Consider the following 21,109-nt stretch of genomic DNA (forward strand, 5'->3'; position numbering starts at 1 on the left):
AATCATGTGTTTGAAGCTTTTGAGAATTATAAAGCACTATAGAACTTAAAGAATCTTTCATTCAATGGTGGTTTTGTTGCTGAGTCGTGTCCGACTCTTGCGACCCCAGGGACTGTAGCCTTCCAGGCTCCTCTGTCCATAGGATCCTCCAGGCAAGAATACTGGAGTGGGTTGCCATTTCCTTCTCCAGAGGATCTTCCCAACCCAGAAATTGAACCTGGGTCTCCTGCACTGCAGGCAGATTCTTTTTGTTTTGTTTTGTTTTGTTTTTCATTTATTTTTATTAGTTGGAGGCTAATTACTTTACAGTATTGTAGTGGGTTTTGTCATACATTAACATGAATCAGCCATGGATTTACATGTATTCCCCATCCCGATCCCCCCTCCCACCTCCCTCCCTACCCGATCCCTCTAGGTCTTCCCAGTGCACCAGGTCCAAGCACTTGTCTCATGCATCCAACCTGGGCTGGTGATCTGTTTCACCCTAGATAATATACATGTTTCGATGTGTTCTCTTGAAACATCCCACCCTCGCCTTCTCCCACAGAGTCCAAAAGTCTGTTCTGTACATCTGTGTCTCTTTTTCTGTTTTGCATATAGGGTTATCATTACCATCTTTTCAAATTCCATATATATGTGTTAGTATGCTGTAATGTTCTTTATCTTTCTGGCTTACTTCACTCTGTATAATGGGCTCCAGTTTCATCCATCTCATTAGAACTGATTCAAATGAATTCTTTTTAATGGCTGAGTAATATTCCATGGTGTATATGTACCATAGCTTCCTTATCCATTCGTCTGCTGATGGGCATCTAGGTTGCTTCCATGTCCTGGCTATTATAAACTGCAGGCAGATTCTTTACTGACTGAGCTACGAGGGAAGCCATGAAATCATAAAAAATAAAAATAAAATTTAAAAGAATCCACCTGCGATGTGAACCCAGGAGACCTGGGTTCGATCCCTAGGTGGGGAAGATCCTCTGGAGAAGGAAATGGCAACCCCCTCCAGTATTCTTGCCTGGAGGATCCCATGGACAGAGGAGCCTGGCGGGCTACAGTCCCTGGGGTCGCAAGAGTCGGACACAACTGAGCGACAAGCACAGCAGCATATTTGAATAGAATGCATTTCCTCCTCAAACCTGAACATATTTGTATAACTTTCTCTCCCTCATCTTCCCCTCCCTAAACTCTTCTTTCTTTTTTTTTTTTTTGACTGAGCTGGATCTCCATTGCCTTTGTGCAGGCTCTCTCTAGTTGCAGCACACATGTGTTCATGCTGAGATGCTTCAGTTGTGTCCAACTCTTTGTGACCCCATGGACTGTAGGCTGCCAAGCTCCTCTGTCCATGGGATTCTCCTGGCTAGAATACTGGACTGGGCTGCCATACCCTCCTCCAGGGGATCTTCCCAAACCAGGGATTGAACCCACGTCTCGCGTTTTCTGCATTGGCAGGCGAGTTTTACCACTAGTGCCACCTGGGAAGCCCCTAGTTGCAGCAAGTGGGGGCTGTTCTTCATTACAGTGTGCGGGCTTCTCACTGCAGTGGTAAAGATTCTGCCCGAAATGCCGGAGACACAGGTTCAGTCTCTGGGTTGGGAAGATTCCCTGGAGAAGGGAATGGCTACCCACTCAGGTATTCTTGCCTAGGAAATCCCAGGGATAGAGGAGCCTGATGGGCTGCAGTCCATGGAGTCACAAAGAATTGGACATTACTGAGCAATGAACACTTTCAACTGGTCTCCTTGTGTGTGTGTGTGTGTGTGTGTGTGTGTGTGTGTGTGTTAGTCACTGAGTTGTGTCCAACTCGTTGCAACCTCATGGACTATATAGCCCAGCAGTCCAGTTGAATTTCAAAAAATATTTGAAAATTCTGTCCATGGAATTCCCTAAGCAAGAATACTGGAATGGATTGACATCCCCTTCTCCAGGGGAGCTTCTTGACCCAGGGATCAAAGCCAGGTCTCCTGCGTTGGAGGCAGATGCTTTACTGTCTGAGCCACCAGGAAAGCCCTGATTGGTCTCCATGCCTCTGGTTTATTCCATCCCTCCTGCAGGCCTGGCTCGTGCCATCTTACCTGCTGCACCTGGGTGCTGTGTGTAGCTCATCACGCCGTTCCACTGCTCATAGGTCCTCAGCATTTGTCCACCCATCATTTCGAAAATAAAGTCTAAGTTTTTATCGACAATACAAATATTTGCAACGTAGCCCTATCACGTTTTAAAACAATGTAGTTGAATTTCTTGTCACAAAAGAGGTGTTTATTTTAGAAAAAAATCTAAAATAGATAACCAACAAGAAAGAAAATACTAATTTTAATTTTTCTGTCTTCATTTGTTTCCCTGCTGCCCCATTATTACAACCAAAGTGAACTGTGGGTCATTCCTAAGTGCATCTGACATTTTCCTTTCTCCATGACTTTCTGTGCTATTTACATCCCCCAAAACCCCACCCAATTTCTCACCATTGAAATTCTGTTCAGCCTTCACTGTCCATCACAAAAGTTAATTTCTCTAAGATGCCTTTCCTTCCCTGATCTTTATATCTCCATAGTCTAGGTGTAAAGCACTTTGAGTCACACCTTGGAGTTCTTCGTCCTTGGTGAACTTTATATTTTATCTTCTGTCATTGTCATAGTTATGTAGCTATTGTTTTTAGCCATGCACTTGTATCCAAAAACCCACTCTATGGTTGTTGAATGTATTTATTCTTTTTCACTAGGATTTTCATAAGACTTCAGTTTCAGATGTTGACAATATAAATTGTAGCATTGTGCTGTTTGCTTGGGATGGTGGGAATAGGAGAGATCTGGGAACGAGAAATGGCAAGAAGTTGAAAGTGGGAAAAAGAAACCATATCCTAGAGAAGAAAATGACAATTCCAGGTGCAAGAACTCTAAGGTGATCCTTCTGGAGCATCAGATTCCAAGATGGAGTAGAAATGAATGTTTAATAATATCAGTACTGTGGTGGTGATGTCTGATGTTGAACTGGTCCATACTCGGCTTCATCCATTCCAGATGCAGCAAAGAAAACCCAAAGTCCATCACTTTGAAAGGCTGGCAAGATTTATCTCACTGACTAGAATCTCATAGAAATGGCAAGAGTGGGGAGGGATTGAAAAAACCTGAAAAACCCAAGAGATTGTGGCGAAAGAAGATATAGCTGAACTTCTTCCTTGAGATTCAGGAGCCTTGGTCTCAGTGCTGAGCAGTTGAAAATATTTGCATCTCCATGCATATAGATAAGCACCGCTGGTATTTTGACAAGCCTGGCTCCCTATGGGAGCCTGGTATGCAGATGGATTTTCATTCCATAAAAGCTCTTGGGGACATGGTTTTTGGATGTGACCAGAAGAGTGTGTTGGTTGCTTTGCCATTTACTAAAACTTAATAGACGAGCAAGAGTGGAGAAGACAGGAAACCAACTTCCATTAGTATAAGAGCACAATGATGGAGGGTCACAGGCAGGTCGCAGCAGAGGAGATGGTGCCAAGTGGTCCGACTTGTTGATGGTTGGAGGGATGCAGGGTAGAATCAGGGAGAGTTGAGGCACTTAACATGAATGGCTGAGAGTGGCTGAGTGTCATTTCCTGTGATAAGAAGGAAAGGAGGAACTGGTGTGTAGTGGTGGCCGAGAACATAGACTCAACTTAAGACGTGACCTTGAAACTAGATGGGAGGTAAAAGTTTTCCTCTGCCTTCCTAGGGTCTCTGGCTGGGCCTGAGCATGAAACTGCCCTAGGACAGATTAACAGGGAAAAAGCAAACACAGTACATATACGTGGAAATTCCCAAAAGAAAATGAAGATCCAAAGAAATGTCAAACCGAAATGCGTTTATACCAGGTTGAACGAAGAAAAGTGATTGTGGAAAAATAACTGAAATATATGGGGCGTGCGGGGGAGGGGCTAGAAGGAGATAAGAGTTCTCTCATCTAGGCCTGCTGTATAGAATTCTCTCGGCATTGACTCCCCGTCTCTGCTGATAAGAATGCTTCTTTCTTCCTTGTAGAGGCAGGGCGTCTGTCATGCGGCGGTTTTATCTCTCGCTTTCAGGAAGAAAAAGGGAGGTCAGAGTACTCTTCCTGCACCTGCTGTTTTTCAAGTGCCTTTAGCGTGAAATGATCCTTATGCTGATGTGGCATATTTGGGGGTGGTGTGTTCTTCCATGCTTCATTACCTTAAAATGTCTGTAAGGTAAACATCCAAGTGAAGATGCAATATATGTGTCTGTCATTTAGAGGAGTGTAAAGGAAGGGGAGAAAAATTTGAGACTCATCATCATATCCTAGTAGTTATGTCAGGGGGCTGGCTGAGATCACCTGGAGGCAGTATGTATAGTACAGGAAGCAGAAGGGTGCTGTCCTGAATCCTGGGGCATCTCCCCATTAGGGAGGGTGAGAGGAGAAATAGCCAGAGCCAAGTGGCTGTCCATCTGGTCAACGTACTTCTTGTCTGAAAACTGAGATTTCACAAAAGGAGGGATTTGTTGTTGTTATTTAGTTGTTCAGTCATGTCCAACTCTTCGCAACCCCATGGACTGTAGCCCCTCAGCTCCTCTGTCCATGGAATTTCCCAGGCAAGAATACTGGAGTGGGTTGCCATTTCTTTCTCTAAGTGATCTTCCTGACCCAGGGACCAAACCCACATCTCTCGAGACTCCTGCATTGGCAGGTGGATTCTTTACCACTGAGCTACCTGGGAAGCCCAAAAGGAGGGATAGGGAGGGAATTTTTTATTTTCCTATTTGTTTATTTTTATTGCTGAGAATATGGTAGGTGCCTTTACATAATCTCTCAGTATTGCTATTGGATAGATCTTAACATTCCCCCTTTAAAAGGGAAGATTGAAACTTAACCAAATGGATGTTGGGAAGCTGGGCTGATGTTCTTTTTGTTGTTTTTATTGTTCAGTTGCTAAGTCACATGTCTGACTTTTAGCGACCCCATGGACTGAAGCATGCTAGGCTTGCCTGTCCTTCACTATCACCTGGAATTTGCCCAAATTCATGTCCATTGAATTGACGATGACATTCAGCCATCTCATCTTCTGTTGTCTCCTTCTCCTCCTGCCTTCAGTCTTTCCTAGCATCAGGGTCTTTTCCAAGGACTTGGCTCTTCCCATCAGGTGGCCAAAGTATCAGAGCTTCAGCTTCAGCACCAGCCCTTCCAATGAATATTCAAAACCACCACAATACTGTAAAGTAATTAGCCTCCAATTAAAATAAATTTAAAAAAAAGATTGATTTCCTTTAGGATTGACTGGTTGGATCTCCTGTCTATCCAAGGGACTCTCAAGAGTCTTCTGCAGTACCATAGTATGAAAGCATCAATTCTTTGGTGCTCAGTCTTCTTTATGGTCCAACTCTCACATCCATGCATGACTATTGGAAAAAACCATACCTTTGATATACAGACCTTTGTCGGCAAAGTGATGTCTCTGCTTTTCAACATACTTAGTCTTAGTTGCAGCACATAGGATCGTCCACCTTCCTTGAGGCATGCAAACTCTTAGTTGCAGCATATGGGATCTATTCCCCTGACCAGGAATTGAACCCAGGCCCCCTGCATTGGGAGCACAAAGTCTCAGCCACTGGACCACCGGGGAAGTCCTTCTTTCCTGTTATGTGTGTCTAAATGCATATCTGTTGTTAGATACCCAGTATTTTCCCAAGCTACCTTCAGAATACCATAGGCATACATGGACTTTTATTTTTATTTGAGAGCTAAGAACAGAGTCAGGCTGCCTGCTCTGCCGGGTTCCCTGCCCCACAAGGAAAGCTGGGTGTCCATAGATTTACCTCATTAAACTTTTCCTGGTGCCTATCAAGAATGGAATCAGAAGTCTTATATATTTTCTTGTTAGCTTTCTCTTTACTGGGGTGTAAAAATTCTTCTCAGTCCAAGACAGTGACAACTAGAGTGGTGAGACAAGGGTTGTTTATATTTTTAAGTACCTTTGCCACAAATGCACTCACAGAATGTTTTATTGGCTAATCTGATTTCTTCTCTCTGACTGATACTTTGAAGCCATACTTAAAACTAAGTCAACTTGTAGGAGCTCTTATACAAAGTAAAGCTAATAACATCACATGGGAAATAGAAAATGAGTTATAGGCATATATCTGCATCTATATACTTCTTTGTAGAACTGCCCTATAACCTGTTTACTAACCGAGGTATATATAAGGTAATAGGGCTTGGTTTTCTTTTTAAATAATTTCTTTAAATAAACTTCATTCCACATTTCAGCTCCTGTCCAGCCAGGCTGGTGGAAAATCGGTTCCTATTGTTTTGAGCTCTCTGCTTGTCACAGTCTTATTTTGCACTGAAACTTCTAGAAAGCTTGTCTGTATCAATCATCAGCTGCTGATATGCCCATTTCCTATTCATTATGATACCTTTAAGCTGCTTCATATCCTTGCATCCAAAGCAAGCTCAAGACAAGGGAACCATTGGCAAAGCAGACCAATGATGTAGGGCCAGCCTCCTTTGATGCACGTGCTGGCTTCCCCCTTCTCCCTGCCCTGCATGGTCCTCCCTCCCCACACGGGGTGTCCTCCTCTGGGAGCACCAACATTTGCCCCTTTGCCTTCTCCCCACTGTGCTTGCTCTCTCTCTCTCTCCCTGCCTTCCCTCCCTCCCTCCCCTTCCTTCTCCTTCTCCCTCTCTTTTCTCTTTCAACCCTCAAAGATCCTTTTGCCCCCTCAATGGACACCTCACACATTCTCTGTTGTAAGATTAAAGAACACCAAATCTATTTAGTCCAGGCTGCTCTTGCTTTCAGCACTGCTAAAATCCCCAGAGTCGTGCTTTATGCTACAGGGTAAAATGTAAGAGAGCAAAACACAATTTAATACCTCAAAAATGATTTTACCACTGTCTTACATACTGTTAAATGTAGCAGCCACATCACATATTAACCTTCTTTTTTATCCAAACAAAATTAACCTTAAACACTTCCTCAAAAACTTTTTTTCTTCAGCCCTTTAATCATTTATGGTATTTCTTTCTGGACCCCATCCAAATATTCTCCTTGCTAAAATTTGAAGATCAAAACTGGTATCAATTCTCTGAAAATGGTCTGATGGAAGCAATTATACTTTGAACTCATTCATTCTGTCTCTTTTTCCTTTTTAAACTTTTTTATAAAACATTTTTAGCTATCTTGTTTTTCTGGGCGTCTGCAGGATTCAAAGCAGTGTTAAACACTATCTGAAAGTGTCACTTCTTGAAGCCTTGCTTCTTTTTAAATAAGGATTTATATGTATTTATTTATTTGGCTGTGCAGGGTCTTTGTTGCAGCATGCGAACTCATAGTTGCGGCATGCAGGCTCTAGTTTCCTGACCAGGGATCGAACCAGAGTCCTTTGCATTGGGAGTGCAGAGTTTTAGCCACTGGACCACCAGCGAAGTACCAAGAGCCTTCCTTATTCTGACAAGAAGACATTCTTATTGTCTAGGTACTTTGTGAAACTAAAAGAGTGAAATTGGAAGAAGAATGCTAGAAGAGATATGGGGGAGAAATTAAACATTAAATAGGTCAGATTTTTTTTTTTTTAATTCTGAAAACAGGTAAGAATGAGCAAGAGACTTTAGAGACTAAATACAATGTCAACATTCTTTGCATTCTTTGATTTTTGCCGCATACCCCAACTATTTCTTATTGAACTGTCACCTATTTTATTAGTAGAAAAATATGCATCTCTGGAGTGTGTCTTAATAGACACACTTTGTGTCTTAATAGTATCAAGGAATCATAGGAAGGTAGAGGTGGAAGTAATTTTAGAGGTTGCTTAATCTAATCTAGCAACTAGCAAGAAATCACAGCTGCCAGTTTCTGAGAGGCAGGGGGAAATCTGTGCTGAAAGGAACCTAACCATAAGGTGAAAGGAATATGGTTTTTCTATTAATAAGATGAAGATAAAAATTCCCTATCTGCTGCTTGAGCAGGTTTTATAATCCTTTTTAGCCTGTGGGGATAATAATACCAACCCATTGTAAGAAATGAATAAGATACAGTAAGTTCCCTACATACGAGCCTTTAAGTTGCAAACTTACCAAGATGCGAACACCCATCTGGTTCCAGCAAGCAATGCGAACCTGTGCCGTCAGTGTTAGGCACAAGTGAGACCGCAGCCTGCCCTCTGTCTCCTATTGCTGACAATCCTGCAGTTCTGCCATCTCCCACCTCCTCTCCCTCCTCTGGTCCGTAACTCTCGCCTGCTCACTCAAGGCCAGCTCCTGTGAGCCAGCTGTCGTTCTGCACTACTGTACTTTTAAAGGTGCTGTACCGTAAGATTAAAAGTGTTTTCTTTATTTTTTGAGTGTTTGTTTGCTTTTTATGTACACTTTTGTGAAATGTATTATAAACCTATTACAGTACAGTAGCAATACTATCTAGTTGATTGTGTTAGTTGGGTACCTAGGCTCACTTGGTTGGACTTACCAACAAGTGGAACTTACGAACATGCTCTCAGAATGGAGCCCATTCATTATGTTGGAGACTTCCTGGAATGTCTATTCAGTAGCTGTCACATGATTGGATATGATACATGGAGATCTCTTTGCTTACTTCAGACACTTCCATTGCTTTGCAGTTTGCCCAGACTTAAACGATTAAATCTTTGACTATCTGAAATCAACAACCACTTAACCATAAATGTCCCTCTTCTCTAAGCCAATGGAATCCTCTCCCATTGCCTCCAGTCTTTTCTGCTTTGCCAGGTTCCCAGGTCCACTATCATTTTCCAGGTTCCCAGGCCTACTATCATTTACCCAGTTACCTTGCTCTGGCATCCTCTAGTTCACAGTAGCCCTCCCCTTAGAATGTCACATCCAGAGAAATCCATGTGTCCTATGCCAAGGGCTCTTGCTTCCTCTGAATGGGATTTCACTTAACACTGCTCTCTCTTTTATAGCAAACTTGTCTATGACTATTGAAAACATTCTATGATCTGGACACTCCAAACAGTGACATAGTCTTATGTCTTCTGAGGAATTTCCTAATTTAGGGGATTTTCCTGTGGGTGACATGATGTATTTTGTATTAGATTCTGAAATCCAGTTAAAATGAAGAAAGCATTTTAAATGTTTCTGAGGATTCAGTCGCCACAAAAGCTAATCCTGCTTCTGCGTGCATGCTAAGTCACGTCAGATGTGTCTGACTCTTTGCAACCTCGTAGACCATAACCCACCAGGTTCCTCTGTCCATGGGATTCTCCAGGCAAGAATACTGGAGTGGGTTACCATGCCCTCCTGCAGGGAATCTTCCTAACCCAGGGATTAAATCCACATCTCTTTCTTCTCCTGCACTTACAGGCAGGTTCTTTAACACTAGTGCCATGTGGGAAGCCCAGTCTTGCTTTTAAGCCAGTGGAAATTACCGCAACCTTGATATTCTTTTATTAAAATGACCCCCCCCCATTTAAACAGTTGCACAGTTTTTTTTAAATGAAGTCCTGGAAATATACTTTCAATAATTATACTTTCTAATTATAAGCTAAATTTTTGGGAAATTTTGGTAATTTGACATCTAAGTGTATTTTGAGTCATTATATTTAAAACTGGACCTAAATCTAAACTGCAAGAAAAAACCCTTCTCCCCTTATTTTACCAGGCTATCACATAAGGAAACTGTGAGCTAGGCAAACTACATTCTCAGGATCCTTTTTCTTACAACTTACTGTTTTAGAAGCCTAGGCAAAGCCTTTAAATTTATTTTCTCATCTATAAAATGTGTAATTCAACTTGAAGACTTCTTAAAGTCACTTAGCATCTGAGAATCTCCTGTTCTATGATGTAGATACCACTCTCAAATCTCTTATTGATAAAGACCTACATTATATTCATCTCTACACAGGTCTGCCAGTTTAAAATCTGACACAATCCGACATTTTAGAGCCTGAAACATGGTGCTCTATTAAGATCGACTTATCAGATGAATGTGGACTCAAATAAAGCCCAGTGAGATATTGGCTCTAAAATCTTGGCTCATCATTTCAAGATGCTATGCCTATAACTCCAAACTTGAATGTAATTAAAAATGAAATGGTCTCATTTTAGCATGGGAGGAAATCAGCTTTCTGGTTAGAAGGAAAGATTTTTCAATTCAGTTTTAATTGCTAATTTTCCTTTGGGGAAGCTTGAAGAGCTACAGTGGTTAAAGGAATAAAATATCAAATAGCAACATTATTCATGAATAATTACCCAGCAGGGGGAGACAGGAAGACTCTAACTTGTATTTTCAGAGGTCTGAATGATTTGAGAGGATACCTATAGTGGGGGACTTGTCACCCTTGTGATCTAGGATACAGCAGTAGTCAGTGACAGAAAAGAGGGAGAAATAACCAAATATCATCAAGTCATGCACGTTGGGTTTTATTTAAGGAAATGTCTCCTCGTGTAGGCAGTGATGTGTTTAAGAGTGAAACGCATTTTTGCTTGTTTCTATTTTAAGTGATTGCTTTGACAGGTCTTTGAAGAAAAAAAAAAGTCATTTTCTATCCTGCAGATTCAGTAACTGCCCTTAAATGTCTCATCATGTCACATTTTCAGTGGAGACAGCATTGTGATTTGCTTCCATGGTGATCTACCCGTCACCGATGGCTAAAGCTAATGACGCTGGGTTGTCAGGATACCATGCCAGGCAGCCACTAATTAATTATTTGTCATAATCTCCCAGGGGGGAAATTACTAATATTATTACTTAGCACATCCTTTGCATTTACACTTGCAGAGTGCTGAAAATTTCATTTGTGGCCCTGAAGAAATAAACATTTGTGCTGTTCTTAGCAGGAAGCAAGAAAGCAGCCCCAAGGGCCTCTGTCCCCACTGGGTGACATGGTCAGGGCCTCAAGCTCTACATGCTGTGGCAGCCACAGGTTATGTTGCTTCCAGCTGAAGAATAGAATGACTATGTCAAAGGCATTTTTAAAATATTATTCTGATCTCCTGAGACTAAAATTAGTAAGCAACCAATTAATTCAATTATAAAACTGCCCCTCAAAAGATCCTAATCTTTTAACGTAGTACTTTGACTTGAAAGGCATGTTTAACAAAAAGACTTGGAAAGTAATAAATGGGCCCTGGCAATTGTAGGGAAAAAAGCCATCTGGTATGAATGAGTCCCTTGTATTTGAAGTAAGGACTGTTAAAAGATTGTTTCAACTTGCTTGTCGACCAGTTGTCTGTGCCTCAGCTGGAGCCTGTCAATGGGTGCTTCATTGGGAAAGAGAAAGTGTTTCTATAATATGACTGATAGACTGAGGTTAATATTTAACCTTAATTTGTAATCAGAAGGTAATATTTATATTATGATAGATAGATAATAGTAGATAACAGATAAATGATACATGAAACTCTGTACTTCTCTCTTAACAAGAATCATTGGAAAGGAACCAAGGTTTTAACAAAGTTAATTTGCTACAGATAACCTTCATCTTAATAGTGGACAGGAGTGAGTGTTAGTAAAGGTGATATTAGAGAAATAATATTGGACAAGGAAGCTTTTGTTAGTCACATTCAAAGGTATCCATATCTTATTTTTTAAATTTATTTAAATTTAATTGAAAAATAATTGCTTTACAATATTGGTTTGATTTCTGTCATACATCAACATGAATTAGACATAAGTGTGCAATATGTCCTCTGCCTCGAACCTCCCTCCCACCTGCCACAAAATGTATATTTCAGTTAATTTTTATTGAAGCATAGTTGCTTTACAATGTCATGTCAGCTTCTGTTGTCCAGCAAAGTGAATCAGCTGTATATATACATATATCCCCTCCTTTTTGGATTTCCTTCCCATTTATTTCACCACAGAGCACTGAGTAGACTTCCCTGGAATATACAGTATTTTCTCATTTGTTATCTATTTTATACATAGTATCAAGAGTGCATATATGTCAATCCCAATCTCCCATTCCCACATGTGGATACCAAGGGGTAAAGGTGGGGGAGTATCCATACTTTAAAATCTACTACATATTTCCTACCTAGTAAGCAGTAAGAGTTGAACAAGTAACCAAGTACAACTGACAATAGGAATTAAATAGTACTCCATTTCACACAATAAGCTACTCATTTTCCAGATAAGAGTATTTCACTTTGTCACTGGCTGAAAAACCCTTAGGTCTTCACCCAACAACAAGAGAACACTAGAACCCAGCCTAGCATGACTGATTTAAGTGAAGTCAGATCACTGTTTAAAATCATTAAGACTGCTGTTTGTCCATGTGTAGCCACTGGTTGTAGTGGACACCAGGTCAAAAATCTCTGTGTAGGAGGTCTTCAGAGGCTGCCACTGGTTAAAAAGGGGTCATGGATGGTAAGGGGCTTATTTAGAAGGTACCTTTGCATACATAGCACTGTTCATCGACTGAGCAACCCCTGTTTTTCTGCTTTAAAACCTGAAAGAGCTGATAGAGATCAAAAATGCCTTGACAACTGAGTGACTGAAATTCTGAATACTCTGAATACTGATGAACTATACCATAGAAAAAAATTTGTGTTTTCAACTCACATCAGTATGGCATATTACAAATATGGCATAATTGGAACTGCTTTTCAGCCCAATTACAAATGCTCGTTTTTCACTTACACAGAAAATACACAACCTGGAAATTTAGAATCTTTTCTTTTTTGACATGTCACTCTGCAAATATAATCTCCTTTAAGCTTAGGAGTCTATAGGAGATATTTTTGGCCTCATTTTAGGAAGATAAGCGGGAGACAACATAATTTATGAGCTGAACTAGTGGAAGGGTGCTGAGTCAGGTTTTGTTAAACTAATCTTATGGCTGGCAAGGATGACATGTCAGGTGTTTAATCCATTTAAAATACCAAACCATTTCCATAAATCATTTTTATAACTTTAAATACATTATATAGGTACATAAACAATAGACAGTGTGTTTGAATGTGCCAAACACATCTGTTTCCTTCACTACATACTGTGTTTCTCATTTCATTTTCCGAAGATGTATTGATTTATCAGATTATTTTTTATGGGCTGATCCATACTTTAGTTTTATCCATGTCATGTTCTCTATTGGTGCTGTTATGCTTCTTGAGTTTTTCCTTGTGCATATATATTCGCCCCATGTGAATATCACCATAGCATCTCTCTCCTCCTTTTTGCACAAAAAGCAAAAAGAATCTTCTTTTTTTAAATATATTTGTCACTGTAGTCCAGGTAGAAAAAGCACACAGGATGCATTTGGGTCTATTTAGCATAAAAACTTCATCTGAAACTTCCATATGATATAAGATAATATGTTGTATTTCAGGATATCTAAGGTTGAGTTTCTTTACTGTGTGAATGCTATACTATTTTCTTTTCTCCCCTAACTCCTTGCCCCCCTCCCTGTTTAACAGCAGACAAACCCAGGGAGCACTGAATGAATCTGACGATCCTGAAACAGGCTGTCTAACTGATAACAAGCCAACTTCTCGACACTTCTATCCTGTCGCCTTGCTGCTTGTCAGCTCACACCTGCTAGTTGTGTGGCTTATTTTAAGTCTTGCATTACTTTTAGCCAAATACCAATAAGTTTTATGTTGCATTCCTTTCTTTTCTACAACTGACAATGGACTTAAATTATGGGGACAATGCTGTAATTTCTACATTTTCAGATTCACAGAATTTAAAAAAAAAAAAGAACAAGCAAATGTTTGAATTGTGTTTTATTTGTTTTTCCTAAAAGCTAAAAGAAAAGAAGTACTATGCATTAAGTGAATTATTTCGCTCTTTTGTTCATGGAAAAGTATTTCCCAACTGTTAACTAGCTCAAGAAGAATTTTTAAATTCCTGTCTTTGGAATAAGACAAAGAACAGAATCCTGAAAGCTTGAAGTTCTGCACCTCCTGTTCCTCTTCCCATTTCCGTTTATTTAAAGAAATTAAGACTGAATTTGCACAACACCCCGGAACCCTGAGACAAGTCCTACAGATGTGGGAGGTTCCTTCCATCCAGACTCGATTTCCACTGTGCTGATCTCATTGTCGCCGTCAGCTGATAGAACCCTCTGTTCGATTTCTTAACCTGTTAGTTCTGTGATTTCTTTGCTGCAATTAACCTTTTTTCTGTCAAGTAACTTTCTGGAGAGAATGGCTGTTTCTGTTTTGTAATTAAATGAATCCATTTGTAACTATGGTTTGGGTTGGTTTGGCGCTCACTGTAATTTTCTATTCTTTTTAACCAAGTCTTGTTTGCGTCTCGATGCCCCATTTTCAGCACCTGTGATTTTTGTACTATCTGTCCACAAGCACTCCTCTTGATAAAGCTGAGACTTGGACCAGGCTGTTTGGAAAGCCATTTTCCTCCTCGTTGCACAGCTAAAATAATGCAGTCAAATAGAGATGAAACTTTCCTTTAAAAATCTATAGGGCCAGACTTAATTAAATGCCTTATTCCTAGAACCTACATCCTTAGGGCTACGTGTAGATGTTCATGTGTTTTAAAGAGACTGAGAAATTCATTTGTGGAAAAGTTATAAAAAGGCAGATATATTTATGAAATGAAAATGAAGCTGTATCGTGGATCAAATTATATTTAAAGAGTTTATTAAACCTGAAATATATGTTAAGAGCAAAGGGACTCTACTCATCTTTTTTCCGAGGGCAATAATGGTATTGGGCCTGGCCTAGGATTTAATTTTGTAAGATGTATCATCACTTGTGAAAAAAAAAAATGTAGAGTTGAATCTTTGTTATTTTTACTCGGACTGTTGCTGCAACTCTGCATTGAACAAATAAAGCATATTTATTTATTCTGTGTTTCATGAAGTTGTGCTTTTTCCCCTTTCACCAGAGAAGGATGCCGCATAGAAAATGTACTGAAGAATATCAAATGCAGGAAGTATGCTTTCAACATGCTACAGCTGATGGCTTTCCCCAAGTACTACAGACCTCCAGAGGGGACTTATGGAAAAGCTGACACCTAAGTTTATCAACATGTAAATAAACAGGAACACAAATATGCTTCCGTTGGAAAATCTCCACCGTTTTTCTGTTTTCATTGTCATGAATTTGTGGAGGGAGGTGATCAGGAATGTTCACCCAAATCTAGGAGTTACTTGAATTAGTTATCAGCATATGACTCTGAAAGAAATCCATTAAACAAATCTTAAATCATATTGTGTTTCTAGTGCCAAGCTTCTATGTATTGATCCTCGCTGGTTGAGATCAGTTCAAAAAGTGTACATTTCATTCTTGGGATTTTTAATGAAAGACGTTCTGAGAAAACCTAAGTTGCTTCAGGGGTCCTGGAGGTGATTCAGAGAGTGGCATTCTCCACTCCAAAGCGATGATAGGAGAGTGTCAAGAGGAGAGAGGCTTTGAGATATCCCCCATCCTTTCTCATATACAACCTGAGAGCCCATTTGCGGGCTTTAAAAATATTTTTCTAGTGAATGGAAATTAGGGAACTTGTGAACCTGACTACAGAAGCAGTTCCTATGTGCTTGTAAAGACTGTCATCCTGCAAAGGTGTGACTGGTCCTCCTAAAAATGTTGATGGACAGTGTTAATAAAGCAATAAAAATACTTTTTGAAAACATGGTATCTTTTCAAAACTCTGACTTGGATTGATTTGCCCCATCAGCCTAAACTTCATGTAGTCAAGTTCATGAAAGTCTGTAAAATATCTTTGAGGTGTTTCCTAGCATTTATCTTAATATGTATCAATCAATGATGTAAGTATGCATTGCCTGGCATAGATTAGTATATGTGAATGAACCTTTTAAAACTTATGCTACCGTAGTTAATGATAAACCAAAACAATCATTTCTCCTAAACTGAATTTCAAATTTGCCCTTACTTGGTAAAATAACACCATGAGTTTCCTAAAACTACAAGTCAGAAATTCCCTTAGAGATCATCATGTATAACGTTATAAATATTATAAATGGCTAAACTAAAGTACAAGGAAGCTGTGTTCCCAGTTACTCAGCTAGATGATTTCAGAACCCTGGTTACAATCCCTTCTTACCTTGTAGCTTGTGGCTTATCCGATCTGTGAATTGCCACCCTAAATATATACATGAAAATTTGGGAAGGATACTAGTTAAATAGGCCTTGGCATGTATTGCTGTAATTGAAACTTAGAGTACAGAGGTCTAAATAAATGACATTTATTTTCTCCCTATTTTAAGAATTTATATGTTTTCCTTTCTCATCAGAGGAGCTTGCGATCCAAAGCATCAGTCTCCCTTGGAAATGCCAAAGACCTGTTACATAGACACCTTTTAGCAATGACCACATTCAACAAATCATCTGTAGCTTTCCTAGCTGATATGATAGCTCCTCAACCAAGATACCTATTGAAATAAAGATTCTAAGCAGATCTCCAGGCTCATGTTGGGCTTTTTAAATTGCTGCAATTTTAGATAACCCTCTGGGGCTTTTAATGCTAGAATTATCTATCTGTTATTTTAGTTAAGGACTTGTGGGCATTATACTTGAGGCAGTTGTCAAAATATTTACTGTGTTTTTCATGAAAAGATGCTGTGTGCTGTGGATCTATTCATGGACAGGTTATCTTGTTCTCCTTTATACCTCATTCTCAATTTCACTGAGTAAATATAATCTTCGAATTGTTCAGTTTCATTTAAAAATGGTAGGATTTGTGGTTATTTTCATTATCCCACTGGATTTAAGGTAAAGTGGTTGGTATGACAGTGATTCCCTTGAGTAACCATGAAGCCACATTCAGTATATCAGATGGCAGTCTTGAGTTCCAAGTTACCTTAAGTGATTTATCATCTTGTAAATAGTCTTATGAACAATAGTTTTGTTCGTATTTTTAAAAATGAAACCTCTTGATTCAAATATGGAAAAAATATTTATTAACCAGAAAACCAACTGTAGGGTTTTCTATTTGTGGAAGACATTTCAAAGTTTTGTGTTTTTTTTTTTTTTTCTTTTCTATGAAGTACTATTATAGAAGTTCTCAAAGAGTAGAACTTACTGTAATACAAATGAAGGTAATGTACTTTCTCATTTATTATTAACATAGTTTTCTGTATTCATCTATTGGAAACCTATATTTGTTCATGTTCTAAAAGTAGATTTCATCAAGCAAATGTTTTTTCATAGTGACAATAATGTCACCCCTTTCCTGAGAGATATTTCAAGTATGCTTGGAAAACTACTTCATTATTTCTTAAGTTACTAAATCTTTCTAAATCAAAGCGGAAATGTTATACAAAAAGTTTTAAAATCTCTTTTGTACAAACACAGGCTCAGTCATGCTTTTCTGCTTCCATTTTCATTTTAAAGATGCACCAGTCATTCTATTTGAAGAGATCACATTGAGTCAGACACTGAACCAAGAAAACATTTCCAAACAAGATAATTTTTTTGCTCAGAAACATGTTTGCCCTCTGATGTCATCAGAAGTAGATAATACTTCAGTATTAGCTATTTACAAAGTCCTACAGAAAACATACTTAAAACAAGGGAAAATGCAATCCTAGTTATGTTTGACCCAGTGACCTAAGATCCAGAGCCTGAAAAATGTTCTGCAGAATAGCTCAATGTAAAAGTTTGAAATATTTTATTGAAGCAGACCCATATTTTAGATGTACCCTTGCATTTATTTCTTGTGTGGTTGTTTCTTTCTTGTCAGTATTAACTTGGGTTTTGTCAACACTCTGCCCAAACAATCCTTTGATGTAAACAGTTTGGTCAACCCAGTAATCCCATGTGTCAGAGCAAATATTTGATCCTGCTGACAGATTGTACTGAAATGACCAGCTGTCCAGTGGGAGCAGGACACCAGGTAACTATGCTCCAGTCTTTACTTTGTAAGACTATGACCTCTTGTTCTGAGGATGTGAGGTCTTAAAAGAAAGCATCTGGGTGGGAGATACTTCCCTTTTTTTTCTCTCAACTAGGTATGGTGTTTTGCCTAGAATAAGACATGGGAGAGAAGAAGATTCATGCTTTTCTTCCCAAGCAAATCCAAGCCCCTCCTATGTAAAATTTGCTAGGTGCTGAGAAGAGGATAATAGTGGTGTGCTAGAAACTGGCTGGTGCTGACTCACAATACTTGACTGTTAAATCCTGTAAGCCGGTTTTCAAAACACAACCATCATTAAATATTAAATTACAGAACACAATTGAATAAATCTTATTAAAAATGATAATCAAAGCTTAATGCAGCCTAATTATTTTGCTATATTATACTGTTTATATCTGCTGCTGAGGTTATTTATGCCAATTGTGTCAGTGGAAACATGATGTTTATAATGTGCTAACTGGGCCTCACTTCCTGACTCCGCATGCAGTAACATCACATAGGTAGCTTGAAATTGACCATGGTGGGTGTTACACCCTGGAAACTGCCAAATGCTACCAACCCATACTTTGAATTCCTGGAAAACCACGTGTTAAACATTGACCAGTGCAAAACTGGATGCCTCCTTCACTTTTTCTCCAGAAAATAATCACTGCTTGGAAGCAGTATTAAATTATTAAAATGATACTAAGTGTAGTCACCCTCAGAGGGCTACAGTTTTGACTTGGTTTATGCCCTCTTTAAAGACTCCTGTTAGACTATCAGTAATATTTGCTGTTTATGTTTATTCATATTTAAAACAGTCATAGCAATTCATTTAAAAATGTGTCTCTTGGGGACTCCCTTGGTGGCCCAGTTGCTCCACTCCACTAGACTCTATGCTTCCAATTCACAGAGCACAGATTGGATCCCTGGTCAAGGAACTAATGCCCCACTGTGTGGCCAAAAAGTGAAATTTTTAAAAATAAATAGATAAAAATGTATCTCTCTATGATGTCCTGCAAGGGAAATCTGAGCAATGCAGCTTTCGTGTAAGCAATAACAACTTCAGGCAAAATTCAGGGAAATGTTAGCCTAATTAGAAAATCAGTAAAAATGCACTTCAGTATCAGTTTTAAGTTTATAATTTTAGCATTTGCTAAAAGCTGGAAAAGCAGTAACGTACTACCAGGCCCAGATTCTAATAAATATAGCTCAATTGGAAACCAAACTGTTAGATTAAACAAATTAAACTCTGGCAGTATGCTAAATCACACAAATGTTTAGGTGTTTGATTTCCAAACAGGATGGTCTATCAGTGGTTTCGTTCAACCTATGTTGAACCTATGGGCCATATGTTGGCCTATATAGGCCACCTTTTATAATCTTTTGAGAAAAAAATCAACTTTCATCACAGGTTTAAGAAACTGGTCTGAGAAAAACTGTGACCAGCAGTTGCATAGTGAAGCAAATATATTAAACACAAGGCATCTCTAATAGCTGGAGGCTTTACAGATTATGTGCCACTTAAGAGAAGAATTTGCTGAGAGTTGTATAGTGGATTGACAATTTTAGGTAAATTCACAGAATCCACATTCATTTAGCCCAGCTGCAATCTACAAGAGTTTTGCTTTTTTCCTCTCCATATTTATGTTTCATTACTTTATAAAGAAACTACCAATGTATTAGATCTTTTGTTTCTTTGGAAGAAATTTAAGTTACAACTTTCCAAACAGCTGTTATCTCTAGCAAAAACTTCAAGAACAGAAAAATGCAGTTAATATTTTAGATAAAACATGGCGGGCCAATTAGGTATAAAGTTAAGGTATGGAAGTTTGGGCTTTTTCTTTCTGAGTTATAGTGCAGATTAAACACTCTTAGTTTTATTTCTAAGCATGTAAGAGGAAATCTAAAGCATTTCTGATGTCAAAGAAAGAAATCATATCTGTCTATTAGTATCAAGGAGGTAGGAAAACATTGTAAGGTAGTATTAACTTAAAATATGTACATGCCACCAGCTCTCCTGAGCATAAACTTCTATAGATTGCATGAATAGTCAGAATTTTAAATTTAAAAAGGAAAACGTGACTCACAGTTAAGTATAGTACCCAGAGAGACTGAACATTAGAGAGAAGACCTACTACAAGTATTGTTGCCTGATAAATCGTATGTTGCTTATCTTTCATGCTGTCCTCAGTTGCTCAGTCATGTCCAGCTCTTTGCAATCCCGTGGGCTGTAGCCCACCAGGTTTCTCTCTCCATGGGATTTCCCAGGTAAGAATACTTGAGTGGGTTGCTGTTTCCTCCTCCAGGGAATATTCCTGACCTAGGGATGTCTCCTGCAACTCCATCATTGGAAGGTATAGTCATTACCACTGAGCCACTTATCTTTTAGTCTTTCTTTAAGATGTTGCACTTTCATACTCATGGTATGAAACATTCATAGTCTTCCTAAATTATCAGAATATTCTAAGGTCATACAAGGGTGCAGCTCAACAGTACATCTTTGATGATGACTTGGTGCAATTTTATTGACTGGCAGGCAGTATTGACTCAAATATTAGCAAGATTGCTCTATTATCTATATATTAGTAGCTCTTATGATGCTTTTATATCACTATAATATTAAAAGCCATTTCATGTCAGAGAGCTTTCAAATTTTAAAAGGCAGATGCCACATTTCTGTAACTGTATAGACACTCCCATTTCACCTCACATGTGCAATCCTTTGTACACATACACTCTTGTGGATATTTTATTTTATTTAACCTAATATGTGATTTTCAGATTCTTGTGGTACTTAGCTGAAACATTTGCATTTGTTTTCTTTTAGTGTTAAATATATATTCCAGATCAACCAATAATGTGTAGTCCTAAGAAATGAGGCACAAATAGGTTAGATCACTTTATATTGTCATTTGAAGAAAAATCATTTTGTTTTATTGTTCTGTGAAAACCATATTCATTGTACATTGTGTATATTTTTTTAATAAATGTGATTTTTATTTTTTATGTTTCTGTCTTTTTCATTTCAAATATCAAATTATACATTTTTTTTCATTTTTGTCAATGTAGAAATCTCTAAAACTTTATCAAAATAGCAGAAGTGTAGCCTAAATAGTATTTCAAAAAACATAGACTAATTTTCTGATGAAGTGTAAATGCAGTGCAAATTTTACATTGATACTAGGTTAGTAACTATTAATAGCAGAATGCATCTTTCAGAGTTGCTATTCTATGGGACTAAAATCAACTACAGTTTTAAAAGATGCAATAACCAGATGCTTCATCTTTGGGCAAATCACTGATCTTTGTAATCCTGATGATATTAGT

The 21,109-nt window shown here is 38.7% G+C and overlaps 1 protein-coding gene across 4 annotated transcripts in view; it reads left to right on the forward strand.

The window, feature by feature from the left end:
* The window catches only part of INPP4B (inositol polyphosphate-4-phosphatase type II B), an 885,859-nt gene extending 865,071 nt beyond the window's left edge, over positions 1-20,788 (forward strand). For 2 of the 4 annotated variants that reach the window (XM_043485541.1, XM_043485568.1), the window contains one exon: positions 13,375-14,773. In XM_043485541.1, coding sequence (XP_043341476.1) covers positions 13,375-13,549 — 175 coding nt within the window. In that variant the 3' untranslated portion in view covers positions 13,550-14,773. Of the gene's footprint in view, positions 1-13,374; positions 14,774-14,809 lie in introns of those variants that run through there. The other 2 variants (XM_043485584.1, XM_043485552.1) reach the window with 2 other exon arrangements.
* The last annotated feature ends 321 nt before the right edge of the window (positions 20,789-21,109 follow it).

The sequence above is a fragment of the Cervus canadensis genome, chromosome 1 (genome assembly GCF_019320065.1).
Source record: "Cervus canadensis isolate Bull #8, Minnesota chromosome 1, ASM1932006v1, whole genome shotgun sequence".
Lineage (NCBI taxonomy): Eukaryota > Metazoa > Chordata > Mammalia > Artiodactyla > Cervidae > Cervus > Cervus canadensis.